The 16,865-nt window shown below is 38.1% G+C and overlaps 2 protein-coding genes across 2 annotated transcripts; one reads left to right on the top strand and one right to left on the bottom strand.

Annotated features, from left to right (window-relative positions):
- Nucleotides 1-779: 779 nt before the first annotated feature.
- sec13 (SEC13 homolog, nuclear pore and COPII coat complex component) lies at nucleotides 780-8,428 on the bottom strand. The gene is made up of 9 exons (XM_039694957.2): nucleotides 8,246-8,428; nucleotides 7,474-7,518; nucleotides 7,271-7,386; nucleotides 7,043-7,194; nucleotides 6,821-6,954; nucleotides 4,336-4,469; nucleotides 3,281-3,401; nucleotides 2,904-3,050; nucleotides 780-1,201 (listed from the first exon to the last, which is right to left on the bottom strand). Exons 1-9 carry the CDS (start codon nucleotides 8,246-8,248, stop codon nucleotides 1,091-1,093), a joined length of 963 nt encoding a protein of 320 aa, XP_039550891.1. The 5' UTR covers nucleotides 8,249-8,428; the 3' UTR covers nucleotides 780-1,090.
- Nucleotides 8,429-8,585: 157 nt separating this feature from the next.
- Nucleotides 8,586-16,577, top strand: cand2 (cullin associated and neddylation dissociated 2 (putative)). The gene is made up of 15 exons (XM_039694950.2): nucleotides 8,586-8,725; nucleotides 9,495-9,638; nucleotides 9,712-9,866; nucleotides 9,941-10,064; nucleotides 10,142-10,398; nucleotides 11,070-11,175; nucleotides 11,289-11,434; nucleotides 11,642-11,928; nucleotides 12,005-12,146; nucleotides 12,406-13,908; nucleotides 14,042-14,137; nucleotides 14,251-14,420; nucleotides 14,532-14,696; nucleotides 14,830-14,937; nucleotides 16,267-16,577. Exons 1-15 carry the CDS (start codon nucleotides 8,658-8,660, stop codon nucleotides 16,489-16,491), a joined length of 3,696 nt encoding a protein of 1,231 aa, XP_039550884.1. The 5' UTR covers nucleotides 8,586-8,657; the 3' UTR covers nucleotides 16,492-16,577.
- The last annotated feature ends 288 nt before the right edge of the window (nucleotides 16,578-16,865 follow it).

Raw genomic sequence — 16,865 nt, 5'->3', positions numbered from 1 at the left:
GAAGTCAACATGAAATGCTGTTAACAACCAATTTAATTCCAACACTCATATGGCAATTCATTTTATATTTTGTCAAATTGATGGCTAATTCATATGAATAAAATACGAAAAATCTTTCAGTCAGAAAATGCCAAAGAGCACCAAGTTCATTAAAATGAGGGTTAAAAGTTCATTAAAATGATTGCCATGTGGTGAGATATTTTATATGGTATTAATAACAAATTGTTATTTACATAGTAAATAAGTACATACATATACACACACACACATATGCTATATACAAATATATTTAGTGCTGTCAAACGATTAATCGCGATTAATCGCATCCAAAATAAGTTTGCTTACATTATATATGTGGGTGCACTGTGTATTATTTTATATATATACACACACATGTATATTTAAGAAAAAATATTATTTATATATAAAATATTTATTTTATTTTAATTTATATAATATTTTATATATAAATAATATTTTTTAGATAAATATAAAATACATATAGATAAATTATGTATAAATCTATGTACAGTATATACATGAAAATATTTCTTAAATATATACAAGCATGTGTGTGTATTTATATATATATATAAACAAAATAATTATACACAGTGCACCCACATATTAAATGTAAACAAATATATATATATATATATATATGCATGTGTGTGAGAGAGAGAGAGTGTGTGTGTGTGTGTATATATATATACATATATACATAATGAATATATTGTTAATAACTACACAATGTAATATAATACTAATAAGCAGGTTAGTTATAGTTTAGTGTAGAAAACTTTATTCTTCAATGTTTTGAAGCACATGTATGTCCAATGTGTCCAATAGCTTTCATTGATCATAATTTTATTCTTCTCAAAATAATTGACATGTTAAGAATCTTTACAAACAATACAAATCAGCTCAACCATCTGGCCTGTAAATGAACCGATGGAAAATATCTAAAAATCAGGGTAGAGTTGCAAAAAAAAAAAAAAAAAAAGAGAGATTTTGGTTCTGCCGCCTGAGAGTGAGATGCACTTCTAACGTCTTTGAAGGCAGAAGGGTGTCTGACTGGAGGCGAGAGGCTTCACTGCTCGTTCTGTTGGCTGTCTGTGATGGAGGTCACGGCTCCCTGGCCTTTGTTGACGTCACTGATACAGGCCCACTGTCCGTCCACTGACTCCTTCCACAGGGTCACCTATGAGCAAAAGTCAATGGGAAACTACATAAATGACGTCATTTCTTCAGTGCTTGAACGAGCTCTTTAAAAACGCTGTTAGGTAAAAGAGTCAGTTCCAGAGTCAGTGAGGCAATCTAAGGGTGTGTTCACACATGGCATGTTCGGTTGGATTAAAATGAACTCTGGTGCGATTGCTCTGTTAGAAGCATCAGATACGCGTCTCCTCGCAGCAGATCTTTGTGTGTGTGTGTGACGGAGGGATTCCTGACGCTGTTTTGACTCCTTTTATAAGCCCTTCACGAGTTCTCGGCTGGTCAAAACACTATTATTTGCAGGCTACGCACATACAGCGAGTGCATTTAGCCCAGCACACAGCAGTGTTTTGGTTGTTCGGTACGTTCAGATGCAAAATATAGGACTAAAGGTGTCAGGTTGGCATTTTTATCACCGAAACTAAAGATAGCGAAATGAATAGGGATACGTTCAGAATCTGATTGGTCGGCTTTTATTACGTATATTTTGTGCTGAACACCCAAATTAACGCTGTGTGCTGGGCTAAATGCACTCGCTGTATGTGCGCAGATATTGAGAACTTGTGAAGAGCTTATAAAATGTGTAAAGGAGTTAAAACAGCGTCAGGAATACCCCCGTCACACACACACACACAAATCTGCTCTGAGGCGATGCGGTTCTGATGCCTGTACCAAACTGTGATACACACCATTAGTTAAAAAAAATAAATAAATCTAACAACAAAACAAAAAAGTGCTTACTTTAGCTCCCGAGAAGCACCTAGAGATGACTGTATTTAACCTGTGTGTCTCTTCAAAGCCCTTTTGCATTATTAAGCTGTCTGTTTTATAAATGCATCAGATAATGGCATGTTCGTCGGCGGGTAAATGGCTTGACCCGCCGCTTGCCGCAGTGAATAATTACAAGGCAGAGCATCTCACAGAAAGCGCAACAACCCGGAGTCTTTATTTAAATAAGCGGTGACGTCAGGGACGGGTTCCCTCACGCAGGGCCGAGTGCTGGGTGATATAACCTCAGTCATTTATTTTCAATTGTGAAATGAGTAATGATGGGTAAATCGCTGTCCACATGCTCCAACGGAAGCGTCTTTACTGACGACAGCCAAAGAGTGTCAACATTAGTTTCATGGTGAAAGGGCAATGAATCACAATGTCAAAGCGCAGTCACGGCCTGTCCTTTGGTTGGTGACCGGTTGAGTCACGTTTGAGTTTGACATACGCTAAATATATATACAGCCTTAATATCACATTTTTACTTGTCATTAGACTGGTTTGATGATCCATCCTTGTCTATTGTCTATTACCACCTGCTATTTAAACTTCAATAGCAGAAAAGGTGAAAACTTCGTCAAAAATTAGTATGCAAGTAAAATATATTTGGGTAAAAACTGCTCATTATAATAATATACTGGTGGATAAAATTAAAATGATAAAATATTTTATATATAATTATTCAAAAGCTTTTTTAACTACACTATTGTTTGTTCCTACTTTAAAAAAAAATTAGTAATTTTTTTACTTACTAGTAGTTTTGGAGATTTCGGTTCAAACGATGGGGGTTAGTATAAAATTAATACATTTATTCAACAAGTTATGCATTAAATTAATCAAAAGTGACAGTAAATAAGAGTGTGAATAAGTGATGACATTCATTTCAAAATCTAGAGTCATATTTGACAGGTACGTACTTTGTTGTCCCCTCCTGACACGGCCAAGATGTTTCCTGTGATGGACCAGCTCACGTGCCACACCACGTCATTGAATTTGTGGAGAAGTTTGGCCGTCCAGGTGTTACCGGCTGGGTCGTCACACGTCCAGATAAACACACGACCATCCTATAGATTTATGAATTTGGCAAACACCATTATACAAACCATTTTAACAAATGAAACCAAACCACTTTGGCGTTGCTACTGTTGTGTTCTATTGTTTGTGCTACAGGAATAAAATAAAATAAAAATGTATTCAATCTACCTAAATTGTTTTTACCACAATTATCGTTCACATTGGTACTGGAGAAGTCCCACAGTAGAATATTTCGAGTAAAGCACTTGGTTGTGATTACCTGTGAGCAGCTGGCGATTGTGCTGGTGGGCAGACCAATGGAAGGAGCCCAACCAACATCTCTCACCCAATCACTGTGTGCCTCCAGCTTCTGGTCCTCTTTCCACTGGCCGTCCTCTTCTCTGAGAAGAAAGTATGAATGTCACTACATAATTTGACAAATAAAGTTATTGTCTCCTGAAACAAAGCATTTTTTAGACTCTTGAAACTTGACTCTCGACGTTTGATGAATGTAAATCTAAGCTCATCCATTAAGCTGAACTGAAATAGTACAAAATCACTTGATGGAGAGCGAACTCAAGTGAAAATATATCTATGCTAAACTAATGATAATGATAATTATCTAATGGCCAGCTAATGATAGACATTATTCTAGTCGCTCAAAGTGAAGATTTAGTCGCATGTGCGAGTGATTTATTTGCACTGTAGAGGGCTGAAACTATGAACATTTGAAAGAGCATTATTAGGGCACATAACATATTATTGGCTAATTTGATAATGCTATCAGAAACAGTATGAATGTAGCACTATCAGCACAATGTAGAAAATAAAACTAGCCTATATATATATATATTTTGGTCTATTTATGAGCAAGTGTAGTAGCTGACAGCAGGTGCTCGTCACTGTGCACTCTAAAATAAGGAGTAGAGCCAGACCGATATATCGGTAGACTGATATTATCGGCCGATATTAGGCATTTTCCAAACTATTGGTATCAGCAGTTATAATGGCTGATAAATGAATATTTCGAAAATAAAATAAAAACGGACGAAACACGCTTGAACCATGTCATGAGTGTTGGAGTTGTATAGTTTGTCCACCAGAGGGCACTCTACTCCTTTCCTGTTGGCAACACTCGTTGAGTTGGTCACGATACATACATTGCTTGAATAACAATTAAAGGAACATCCCCATCAGTTCTCTAAACTCAAATAAGCATGACATAAAATATCGTCCGATATATCGGAATATCGGATTTTAAAACCCAAAAATATTCGTATCGTATCAGCCTTCAAAATCCTTTATCGGTCGGGCTACAATAAGGAGTACACTCACTTCCACAGCTTGAGCAGATTGTCACAGCCTCCAGACACAAATCTCTTGATGTAGTTGGGCTTCTGTCCTGTTGGCTGCTCAATAAGACTCCCTGGGACAACAGCTGGGGCCCAACTTACAGCGTTACAGCCGATCTGCCACAAACACCAGAGAAACCATGTAAAAGAACTCAAATAACAGGAAGTACAATACATTTCGCCAGTCTTGTATGACATACTCATAACTCGACTGAAGCCTCTTTATTGCACGTCTAGAACACTGTATTGTCCGATCGGCATTCAAATAATCAAATATTTGATTTATAATTTCCTAAAGAGCCTATACAGATCAGGCATCTATAGAAATATTAAATACACATTTTCATTAATAATATTTTTGCATCTTTTCTGCAATTTTTCTTTCTTGCTGTAGTTCATGTGAAATTTCAAAGAATTCCTATTTTTAAAAAGTGTAAAAGTTGGGATGCACCGATATGAAAATTTTGGCCGATACCGATAACCGATAATTCTTTAAATTTGAAAGATAACCGATATATCAGCCGATAAACTTAAATCCAAATTTTTTATCTAATTTTGAGAGCCTGATTACAAAAACAAAAGTCTCACAATTAAATCCATGTCCGTGTTATAGTGTTGTATAACCGATATGACAGATTTGCGCTGCGCATGTTGTACCGAACCGTATTTTCATTATTTGAAGAGATTTCAATCATATTTCAAGAAATTCAAAAACATAAACAGTGCTCAACAAGTGTCTCAGCTGAAGGGAATAATACATTATTTATTGGCTTTAATATATCGGCCACATTTTCTTACCAGGCCGATAACGATAACATTAAAAATGAACATATATTGGCCGATACCGATATGCTGGCCGATACATCGTGCGTCCCTATGTAAAAGGCTATGACAAAGTAATAATATAGTAATAACATTGTAACTCTTTTATATAATTTTTTTGCTATATTTTTTGCTATATTTACTAGTTAATGAGAAGTTCAGTTGCACTTTGTCAGTGTCAATGTTACAGTGTAATTATACATTAAAGTACTGAAAAATAATTAGGATTAGTTGCATGTAATTATGCATAATTTATAATTACTACTAGTGTTGTCACGGTACCAAAATTTCAGTATTCGTTACCAATACCAGTAAAAATTCACGGTTCTCGGTACCAATTTCGGTACCAAAGCTTAGTTTAAATTTACATATATTTAAGTGTTTATCACGGTTACAAGTATGGAAACTGTACATATGTATTATAAACACTTTAGAAAAAAATTAGATAAAATGACCTAAAATAAACAATAGTATACACTAACACATTTTTAAAGTTGTTTGTAAAGTTCTAATCTGTTAACATTTATTTAATGCACAATGAATGAAGTGAACAAACATGAACAATCAAGTGTTTCTATTAAATAACATTTACAAACATTAATCAATGTTGTAAAAATATATTGTTCACTCAATGTGTTGATGTAAAGTAGCTAATGTTGATAAATGGTATCTTATTGTAGCATTACCAAACTATAGGCTACAGGAGAAAAAACATGTTTTATTTGATTTGACTGTACTTTTATTTAATCTAAAACTGCATTCATATTTAATTTTGAAAAGGCTTTTTAAAACTGCTGAGTTATAAAGGCAAGAATACGCCTAGAACTGGCACTGACATTAAATGACATAAATAGGGATGCATCGATACTAATACCAGTACTCTGGTGTCGGTTGGATACTACTGTGCTCATGTACTCGTAAAACTACCCCGAAAGCACTTTAGAGGCCGTTCACATATCGCACGTGTTTTGTTTTTTTTTATTATATTTTTGCGCGTGCTTATTCTTTCCAAAGCGCTTGCTCTCACGCGGCGTCTGTCGTTGCTATGCAACGAGTTTATATTATGAGCGCGCTTGCCTCGCGCCTATATTTGAAATTGCGAATTTGCATGTAATTGGCCTCTTATGGCAACGTGACATTACCCTAATCCAAAATATTTCCATATGTGGCTCTTTCCTCCTTTCGTTTCAACAAGTGGATTCAGAGAGAGAGAGCCATATCAGCGTTATGAAGAGGACGCAACTGTGCACCTTTCAGACAGCGCGTCTAGAACTGGATTAACCTGGTATTTGGTACCTAGAAAAGCTGGTACCGTAACATTTTTTTTTTTTAGTACCGACTTGGTACCGAAGTACCGAGTTTTTTGACAACACTAATTACTACTACAGTAACAACATGTAACGTATAACAAGGACACTAAAATTGTTACACTAAAAAGTGTTACCGAAGTGCTTGACACAAATATGGTTAAGTTATGATAAGTTATGATTTTATAAACTTTTTTTTTTTTATAAAGACCCGGGAATGCAAAGGTGTTGCCATTTATTTGAATGCATTATGACGGCTAATCATTCTTAATTAAAATAATTTAAATTAAATTAATCAAATCATAATTAGAGCCCTGTAAATGTATATTTTAAACTCACTGTGTGTGCATTGTTGATCTTCTTAATATCCCAGTGTCCATCTCCAGAACAGGTCAACACTGAAATCGCCCCATCTGAGCTGCCACAGGCCAGAATCAACCCGAAGTCATACGGTCCCCAGCACACAGAATTCACTGCAGGAGAAGCGAATGTGTGATTGTCCACAGCGGGATGCATTTCTGTCACAGTGTTTGAAATGAGAATCAAAAAGCGTGAAGTTACCGGACGAGTCATGGCCTGTGTATTCATACATCTTATCCCAGGTGCCGTTCTCCTCCTTCCAGATGATCACCTTCCTGTCGTAGGAGCAGGACGCCAGGATGTTGCCATACATGGGGTGAGCCCAGGCCACCTGCCACACAGGACCCTCGTGGCTGCCAAAACAGAGTTAGAATTAGAGTTCAAATCCACTCCACGGAAACCCTAGTTTTAGTTACGTGGTTCACACACCCCCTCAGATCAGCCACGAGGATCTGCCCTCCGTTTTTGACATCAAAGATCTTCACAGAGCGATCAGAGGAGCAGGTGGCCAGTCTGGTGCCGTAATAATCCATTTGAGCATCATGCTGAACACACAACCACAAATCACAGACATATTATAATGTTGAAAAAGTAGAAATAAAGATGGAGGCAAGATGGATGGAGATACTCACGATCATATCCTCATGTGAGGTGTCCACTGTGTTAATGACCGAAACCTGAAACACACAAGACCACAGATGTGCGGAGATGTCGGTTAAACTGATATTTGTCGAAAAAAAGCATTAATAATGTTTAACTTTAACAACTTAACTGTCACTTGCCCGTAAAAAAAATATACTATTAAATCCTAATCTAGTCTTGACAAACTATATACAGTTGGAAAGGAATAAGACTCCTTAATAGATATTTTAGCGTTGTTGTTTTTTTTCTTACAAATTATGAATGAACAGTAATATATGAATTTATGACATGAGTCCGCCTCAAAAATTGACGTATTTACACACACATTTTTTTATGAATTATTCTGGGGTATTTTTCTTAATACTGATATGAGCAATTATTTAATTCGTTTTTTTATTGGTTTGTAATAATTTTTCAAGTTATTAACTGGACACAATATTTAAATAAATTTACAGCAGTAAATATAAGAAAACAAAATAGTTGACAGCTAAAACTGACTGAGAATAATAGTGAAAAAACTGAAAATGGTAACGTACAAAACATAGCAGTAATAACATAATCAAAGATAATTGTTTTATATATTAACATGCTGTTTTTATAGAGTTGAACATCGAACTACATCTAAATAGCTAGTTCTTTAAACAGCTTTAATATCGTAATCAGACATGTAAAATGCATTTAATTTTCCATCCGGTCATTCATTTTGAAACTATAGAATCCGAGCACTTAAATATCTGAAAATATCAATAATGTAACACTCACCATATTTGCTTATATCCCTCCCAACAAACTCCTTCAACTCAAAAAACGTCTTTAGTTGCTCTTCTGCTCTTCAGATATGAAAACACTGATAGTATTTCCGACGTGGCAGAGACTGACCGCTCAGTGCCGACTGTGTTTCTCCTGCTAAAGTCTCCGGGTGGAACAGAAAAAAGGTTCCGCTCGATACTTACTTCCCCGTCCTGCAGTTCACACTGACTGCAGCAGAAGGCGGCAAAGCGAGTTAAATTAATATATCGCCCAAATCTCTATTTATAACTGTCCGAGAGTGTCATATGTCCCAGTCTGTCCAGTGTCCAGCCAGGCGCTATGATCTTCATCAACCTCAACTTTCTGTAGTAATTTTTACATCGTCATTCAGTGAAGTAACGTTAGCACACTTTAAAAAGTCAAGATGTCGAATGTCACCTTTTACATTTCCAATTTGTTGGAAAAAATGACATCAACTGACAAAGATTTTCGGTAAGACAGTGTGTGTGTGTGTTATAGACGCATGTTTCAGACTCACGACTTAAATGTTTACAAAAATAGGCCAATGACAAAGCAACTGCCTGCAGTTTATATCTCTGTGGCTTAAATTATCATTTTCAGATTTGTATTAACCCTTTGAAAAATTGTGAAATGGAGTAAACATTTGCCACTTTTGTAAATAAAAACTGCTGTGGAAATAACGGCTACTGAAAACGAACTTGTAACTTAACTTATGTTCACATACTAAATCAAATCCATCGTCATAATTTATTACACAAAACGTAAAAAAAAAAGATTTCGTCATAACTAGTGTCATGAGATGAAATAGTTCATAGTTGATGACTTTCTGTCATAATTTTGACATAACTACGGTATACAAATGACTTTGTATGTCATTTCAACTTTTTTTAACAATTTCAGCTTTTTAATGTCATAATTTCGACTTTGTATGTCATATTTAAACTCTTTACGTCGTAATTTTTAACTTTTTAATGTCATAACTATCTTGACTTTGTATGTCAAACTGTGTCATTTCAACTTTTCATCACATAATATGATTCACAAAAGCATGTTTTTTTTTCTTTATGTGGTAGAAATGGGTTTCCATACCAAACAATTTTGCTAACTAGGCTAACTACTACTTTCTTGCTAGTATTTTACATGGCAATACCGTGTGTTTTGGGCATGTGCCATGCTATTTGAGTAATGTGATGGTGAAGAACATCAAAACTGATGAGCACTTTGCTGAAACAAATGAAAGGTTTATGGCAGCCAATGACCTGATGATGGAGCTCCAGAAGGACTCGATCAAACTGGACGAGGAGAGCGAGAGGAAAGTCGTGACCATGCTCCTCAAACTCCTGGAAGACAAAAACGGAGAAGTGCAGAATCTGGCCGTCAAATGGTATCTTCTCACTCAGATTTTCTTCCGAACATGAACGTGATGAAATAATCACATTTATTTCTGGTTCGTGTAGTCTTGGTCCTCTAGTGGGAAAAGTGAAGGAGTGTCAGGTGGAGATGATGGTGGACACTCTCTGTTCCAACATGGTGTCCAACAAAGAGCAGCTGAGGGACATTTCCAGCATGGGCCTGAAGACCGTCATCGCTGAACTGCCATCTTCATCTACTGGTATCATGCTGATACTATAGAGATTTCCGACATTTTAGGATTTCTTTGGTTATAATGGTTGTATTGTATTCAAGGTTTGAGCCTCACAGTCAACGTCTGTAGGAAGATCACGTCCCAGCTGATTGGAGCATTGGGAATGCAAGACGACGTGTCCATTCAGCTGGAGGCTTTGGATATTCTCTCTGACATGTTGGGCAGGTTCGTCAAAATCCCTTTTACTTGCATGCAAAGGGTTTATGAGCATCCCCCCATCAGCCTAATGCATTATTTGACAGGTTGAGCACTGCTCTGGTGAGCTTCCATCAGTCGATTCTGACCGGTCTCCTCGCCCAGCTCACGAGTCCTCGTATGGCTGTAAGGAAGCGCTCTATTATCGCACTGGGTCACCTGGTGCCAAGCTGTAGCCCTGCTCTGTTCACTCAGCTCACCGAACACCTCATGGGCGAGCTGTCCCGCGGGCCGCCCTCCGCCAACGTGCGTACGTACATCCAGTGCTTGGCCACGGTCAGCAGACGAGGAGGACACAGAATTGGTGAGAGCTGCTTTTAAGGGAATGTAGTATTTATGCTGTGACCAGCAGAGGGAGCTGAAGAGACTAATGTTAAATGTTAAAACATTGGCTGTGTTTCGAAACTAATATTCTCCACTTGAAGGAGTGGATGAAAACAAATGAGCGAATTCGGGCACTGAGTGCTGGAAAGGCTGCTGCTTTGCATAGTTTGTGCTTGCTGTTTAATGATCATTGAAACTTAGCAAACTGGCAGCTCCAGTAGTAGGCTAAGATTAAAGAACTCTGTCATGGAAACTAGCTTGTATAAACCTTAATTAAACAATTTAATAATCAATTTAAGGAGTTATACCTGTATTATGCTGCACCCACATCGGACCAGTACAATTGATGGATGGATGATTCAGCTGCGGCGCCATCTTCTGGTCAGACGGTAGCGCACTGTGCATTATGAGTATTCTCTAGCTGTAGAGCATACATCGGTTGTACTCATTATTGCGGTGCATTATGGGATTGAATGAGTGCACTGCACTTGATAAAGTCCACCATGGTTTCGACACCACTAGAAATGGCTGTCCCTTGAAATATTGCCCTAGTTAAGGGTATATGGAGCGATATCGGACACAAACATACTAAAAATTATGATGAATATGACATGGTTGCTGTATTAATATTGAGTCTTTTATGAAATGAAGGTGAACACCTGGAAAAGTTTGTACCCATGGTGGTGAAGTTTTGTAACGTGGAAGATGATGAGCTACGCGAGTTCTGCTTTCAAGCTTTCGAAGCTTTTGTTAGCAGGTAAAACTGCTTCTACATTATTTGGTTTATTACTTTTTCATCAGCTTTTTCATCATGACATCATTCAACTTGAATATCAGACAGATATTAAGTCAGAAATTCTTTCTTGTCAGATGTCCAAAGGAAATGTCCCCTCACATCCCAACAATTATTAAGTTGAGTTTGAAGTACATAACCTACGACCCCAATTACAACTACGATGTTGACGATGACCAGGATGACAGTATGGACATTGAGGAAAGAGAGGATGAAGATCAGGGTGATTTATTTGACCATCATTGTGCAGTTTTAGGAGTTATAATTCCATTAGGCATACACCAATAAGATATTTTTGGAAAGAATTAAAAATCATTACTAATGGTACATACAAAGTTTCTCTAGCTAGTTATGAGATGAAACAGATGTCGGATGTAGTGCTGCCCACTCTGAGTGTGTTTTCCACAGTCAACACACTTGTAATCTATAGAGTCTGATGATGAGTACAGCGATGACGAGGACATGAGCTGGAAGGTGCGGCGCTCCTCTGTGAAATGTCTGGAGGCGATAATCAGCAGCCGCAGGGATCTGCTGGTGGAGCTGTATGGATCTGTAGGCCCAACGTTGGTGTCCCGCTTCAAAGAACGTGAGGAGAATGTTAAGACTGATATTTTCTCAGCCTTTGTGGCTTTGCTCAGACAGACCAGGCACCCTCACGGCCCCAGTTTGGACACAGGAGCTAAAGAGGAACCAGCGGTCTCTCTCTTGAAGAAACAGGTATGGTTGTGTGCAGGTTATTGACCCAAACTACCTGGTGCATATCTCCTAAAATAGCTCTCATCTGCTTTTACAGGTACCGACAATAGTAAAAGCCTTACACCGACAGCTAAAGGAGAAGAGCTTGAGAAGTAGGCAAGGTTGCTTCAGTCTCTTGACAGAGATGGCTAATGTGCTGCCCAGTCAACTAGGAGAGCACATACCTGCCCTCATTCCAGGTCAGATTAAAAGATATTTAGCATTAAATGCTATGCTATAACCCTGTCTACACCATGACTGGTGTGGCACACCAAAAACCATTACAACCCAATTTATTCAATGTCAATGATGGTCTTTACTTTGTTGAGTTTAATCACTTAAATATATTATTGTAATAAATGAATACCTGATCTTTTGCGTCCAATTGCACTCTTTAACCAGTTCTGTAGCATATCATTTTCAATGTATATATTCATTTCAGATTTTCTCTCTCTTTAGGTATTATTTACTCCTTGACAGACAAGTCGACCTCTTCAAATATGAAGATTGATGCCCTTACTTTCCTCAATGTTCTCTTGAGTAGCCACAACCCAGAGATCTTCCACCCACACATTAATGTCATCTTACCAGCGGTGATCCAATGTGTCGAAGACCCGTTTTATAAAATCACATCTGAAGCTCTCCAAGTCACCCAGCAGATTGTCAAGCTCATGCGGCCGCTGGACAAGCCTGTCTCTTTCGACGCCAAGCCCTACATAAAGGACGTGTTTGCTTGCACCTCAAAGAGGTTGAAGGCGGCCGACATAGACCAAGAAGTGAAAGAGCGGGCCATTTTCTGCATGGGCCACATTTTGAGTCATTTGGGTGACCAGCTTGGTGCTGACCTGCAGCCCACCTTGCAGATATTTCTGGAAAGGCTTAAAAATGAAATCACCAGGCTTATCGCAGTGAAGACTTTAACTCTTGTCGCTTCCTCGCCACTTAAAATTGACCTAAGACCCATTTTAACAGAGGGGATTCCAATGCTTGGATCCTTCTTGCGGAAAAACCAGCGAGCCCTTAAGTTGAACACGATAACAGCCTTGAATGTGATGGTCACAAACTACAGCGACAGCTTCAAGCCCCTTATGATAGAGTCCATACTGAGTGAGGTACCGGCTTTGATTCAGGAGAGTGATATGCATATCTCACAGGTAGCCATAACGCTGATCACGTGTATGGCCAAAGTCTGTCCGTCCTCTTTGAGCAAAATTGGGGGGACGATCTTACCTGAAGTGATTAACTTAGTCCACTCTCCACTGCTACAAGGAGGTGCTCTTAACTCAATACTTGAGTTCTTCCAGGTCCTTGTAGCAACAAAGTCCAACAACATGAGTTACAGTGACCTCCTGAAAGCCTTGAGAGGGCCTTACTACGATTCAAAGTCGACTGACTCCATGTCTGTGCATAAACAGTCTTACTACTCTGTGGCAAAATGTGTAGCAGCGTTGTCGACGGTCTGTCCCAAAGAAGCTTCTGGAGTGGTTACCAACCTTATTCAGGAGGTAAAGAACCCCAAATCATCCGAGTCGGTCAGGATTCTCTCGTTGTTGTGTCTTGGGGAAATTGGACGGTTTGTGAACTTCGAAGGGCACAAGGAGCTGAAGGGAGTCATGATGGAAGCCTTCAGTTCACCAAACGAGGAAGTTAAATCTGCCGCATCTTTCGCCCTGGGAAACATTTGTGTTGGAAACTTAGGGGAGTATCTGCCATTCATGCTCAAGGAGATCGGCAGCCAGCCAAAGAGACAGTACCTGCTTCTGCACTCCCTCAAGGAAATGATCAGTGCTCTGTCAGCCGAAAGTCTCAAGCCTCATGTGGAGAACATCTGGGCTCTGCTGTTCAAGCACTGTGAATGCGCAGAGGAGGGCACTCGCAATATTGTAGCTGAATGTTTGGGGAAACTTACATTGGTCAGTCCATCTGAACTTCTACCAAGGCTAAAGAAACAACTGTCCTCAGGTAACATGAGATGAGACACTAGCTTGACTTTCAAACGTATACGTTTTTTAAAAATGGGTGAAGAGTGAAGTTAAGTATACATGACTGAGGTGCACAAACATAAACAATAAGCAAGCATTTATTGTTCCTCCAGGGTCTCCTCTTTCCCGTAGTACGGTTGTAACTGCAGTGAAGTTCACAATCGTAGACCACCCTATGCCCATAGACTCACTCCTCAAAGGATGCATTGGTAAACTGCGTATACTTTGTGCTTTTCTGTGGATAATAAATGGAAATGATATACATTTTTGGTGAATGTATGATAGAGACTGTCTTAAACCCTTGCACCAATTCTGCTGTTAGGTGACTTCCTGAAAACGCTCCAAGACCCTGACCTTAATGTTCGGCGAGTGGCTTTAGTCATGTTCAATTCAGCTGCCCACAACAAACCTTCTCTCATCCGTGGACTTCTGACATCACTTCTCCCACATCTATACAACGAGACCCAGATCAGAAAAGACCTTGTTCGAGAGGTACCAATTATTAACAGTGAAGGCACATGAAACCTGCCATAGGTTTTAAGAATTTTTTTTTTCGAAAATGTAATTGTAGGTCTTACCAATTTATGGCATTTTAAATCTCAGGTTGAGATGGGCCCCTTCAAGCACACGGTAGATGATGGGTTGGATGTCCGTAAGGCGGCGTTTGAATGCATGTACACTCTGCTGGACAGTTGCCTGGAGTGTTTGGATATCTTTGAGTTTCTGAATCACGTTGAGGAAGGCCTAAAAGACCACTATGATATTAAAGTAAGTTATATTTTCGGTGAGGTAGGGATCTAATAAGATTGCATTATGATTTAACTTTGTCCAACGCATTACATAGGATTAAAACAAGCATTTTTTTTCACCATTCATTCCACTCACGTTTCTTGTTTTTCAGATGCTGACCTTCATTATGCTCACCAGAGTTTCTAAATTGTGTCCAGCTGCTGTGGTCCAAAGGCTGGACAGATTAGTAGAACCACTGAAAGCTACTTGCACTACAAAGGTAAGACCTAACATGATAGTGTCATTTTTAACAAAACATGGGATGTTGTCTTCTAAGCAGTGCTGGGTATATTGCTTACAAATTGTAGTGCACATTACACATTTAAGGTAACATTATTACATTGATTTGAATAGGATAATCTTGTACCATATTGATATAAAAATGAAAAAAAAAAAAATTAGAAAATATACCCCAATCTTTATTATAAACAATATGAAGTACATTAAAGAAGCAATAAGGGATTTCTGAGAAACACTGTTGACAGTGGATCAGACCAGAGCATGTGAGATTTCCTCCAGAGATTTCCTCCGCTCGCTTTACCCAGAATGCACTTTGGTGATTAGCTAGTTCAAAACAATCTGTAAAATAGCTAGGCAAGATTGGAGCAATAGGTCATCAAAAGCAAAATATCATCATAAAATTAATTATTTTACAACATTTTAGACTTAATTTTAATATTGACCTAACTTATTAACTTAAAATCTCAGGGCTTACTTCAATTCAATTACATAGTTTCAGCTGACCCAAAAGTTTGAGAATCCATGCATTGCATGTAAATATGAAATGATGTGAATTTATACATTTTATTGTGTCTAAAAGACAAAAGCCTTCCAGAGACATTAATACATTGAGTGATAATTCAAATAATAAATGTGTTTGTGAAGAGTTGTTTAGATATGCAATTCTGAGAAAACACTTCTTAAAAGTGATAATTTCTGTAAATGCAGTTATCAAATGCTGTGTTTTGCTCAGTTTTCAGTGATAGTCACATGAAGAGTGACTGCTCGGTTTATTTATTTGTGTTCTGCATCTACACAAACCTGGAAGTCCTTCTGAACATATATAAGCAGTAAACATATCTTTAAAGGATATGAAGAAAGTAGTTGGTAGAATCAATGCATTATGTATAATTCACTGCCATTGTGAGAATAGCAATTATTAACTGCAGCCTGCAGTATTTTAAATTGTAATATAACCCAATTTCAAGTACTTTGGGACCTGATTACATAATCCAGGTCATATGTAACCAGTCACTACTTCTCTGTAAACAATTGTATATATATATATGAAGAGTTCAGATGCAAAAGCCTCTAAGTGCCATTTGAATTTTTGTTCTAGAATGACCATTTTTATCAAGCTTGTGTATTTAAGTTCAATAATTTCACTTAAATGACAATTAATAGGTAATCTTCATTGCCATTTAAGTGAAATTACTGAACTTAAATATACAAGCTTGATAAAAATGATCATTTTAAAAGAAAATTTCAAATGGCACTTAGAGGCTTTTGCATCTGAACTCTTCATATATATATATATTGGTATATGAAGGTGAAAGCTGGTTCAGTGAAGCAGGAGTTTGAGAAGCAGGAGGAGCTGAGGCGCTCTGCCATGCGTGCCGTCGCTGCCCTGCTGTCCATCAGCGAGGTGGAGAAGAGCCCTGCTATGGCTGACTTCGCCAACCAGATCAGAAGCAATGCCGAGATGGCCAGCATCTTCGAGAGCCTTCAAGGAGACCCCTTAACAGGGGCTGTGGAGTCAATGGACACTAGCTAGGACTCGGTTTATTTTTTTGTGGTTACAGTTCCTGAAATGGACAACAGTTTTGATGTGAAAATAAATACTTTAAGCTTGAAACTTAATTTCTAAAAAACTGCATCCCCATTTTGCAGACTGTCCATCCTAAATAGTATTGGAAGCTAAAATTATTATTTCCCAGTTATACGCAACACAAACAGCTAATGCTGCCCATAACCCATTGCAAGTTGGACAACAAATCAATTAGAACTACAAACAATTGTTAGGAAACTACAAACATGGTGGATGTGAGAGTACAACTGTCAAGTACATCAGATAAGAAATAGGGATTTGAGTGGATAATCTAACCCAACAAAAAGTAATTTATTTAATGTTATCCACATATTTCAACA

Source organism: Pimephales promelas, chromosome 2, assembly GCF_988280905.1.
Source record: "Pimephales promelas chromosome 2, fPimPro1.hap1.1, whole genome shotgun sequence".
Lineage (NCBI taxonomy): Eukaryota > Metazoa > Chordata > Actinopteri > Cypriniformes > Leuciscidae > Pimephales > Pimephales promelas.
This window is presented reverse-complemented; position numbering and strand designations above follow the sequence as displayed.

What these genes read in the sequence shown, in the direction of transcription:
- sec13 (XM_039694957.2), bottom strand. An exon ending in CCTCACATGAGGATATGATC is followed by an intron (nt 7,387 to 7,473) that starts GTGAGTATCTCC and finishes TTGTGTGTTCAG; the next exon opens with CATGATGCTCAAATGGATTA. An exon ending in CACAGGCCATGACTCGTCCG is followed by an intron (nt 6,955 to 7,042) that starts GTAACTTCACGC and finishes CTTCTCCTGCAG; the next exon opens with TGAATTCTGTGTGCTGGGGA.
- cand2 (XM_039694950.2), top strand. Translation starts at nt 8,658, where the DNA reads ATGTCGAATGTCACCTTTTACATTTCCAATTTGTTGGAAAAAATGACA. An exon ending in ACTGCCATCTTCATCTACTG is followed by an intron (nt 9,867 to 9,940) that starts GTATCATGCTGA and finishes ATTGTATTCAAG; the next exon opens with GTTTGAGCCTCACAGTCAAC. An exon ending in TTCGAAGCTTTTGTTAGCAG is followed by an intron (nt 11,176 to 11,288) that starts GTAAAACTGCTT and finishes CTTTCTTGTCAG; the next exon opens with ATGTCCAAAGGAAATGTCCC.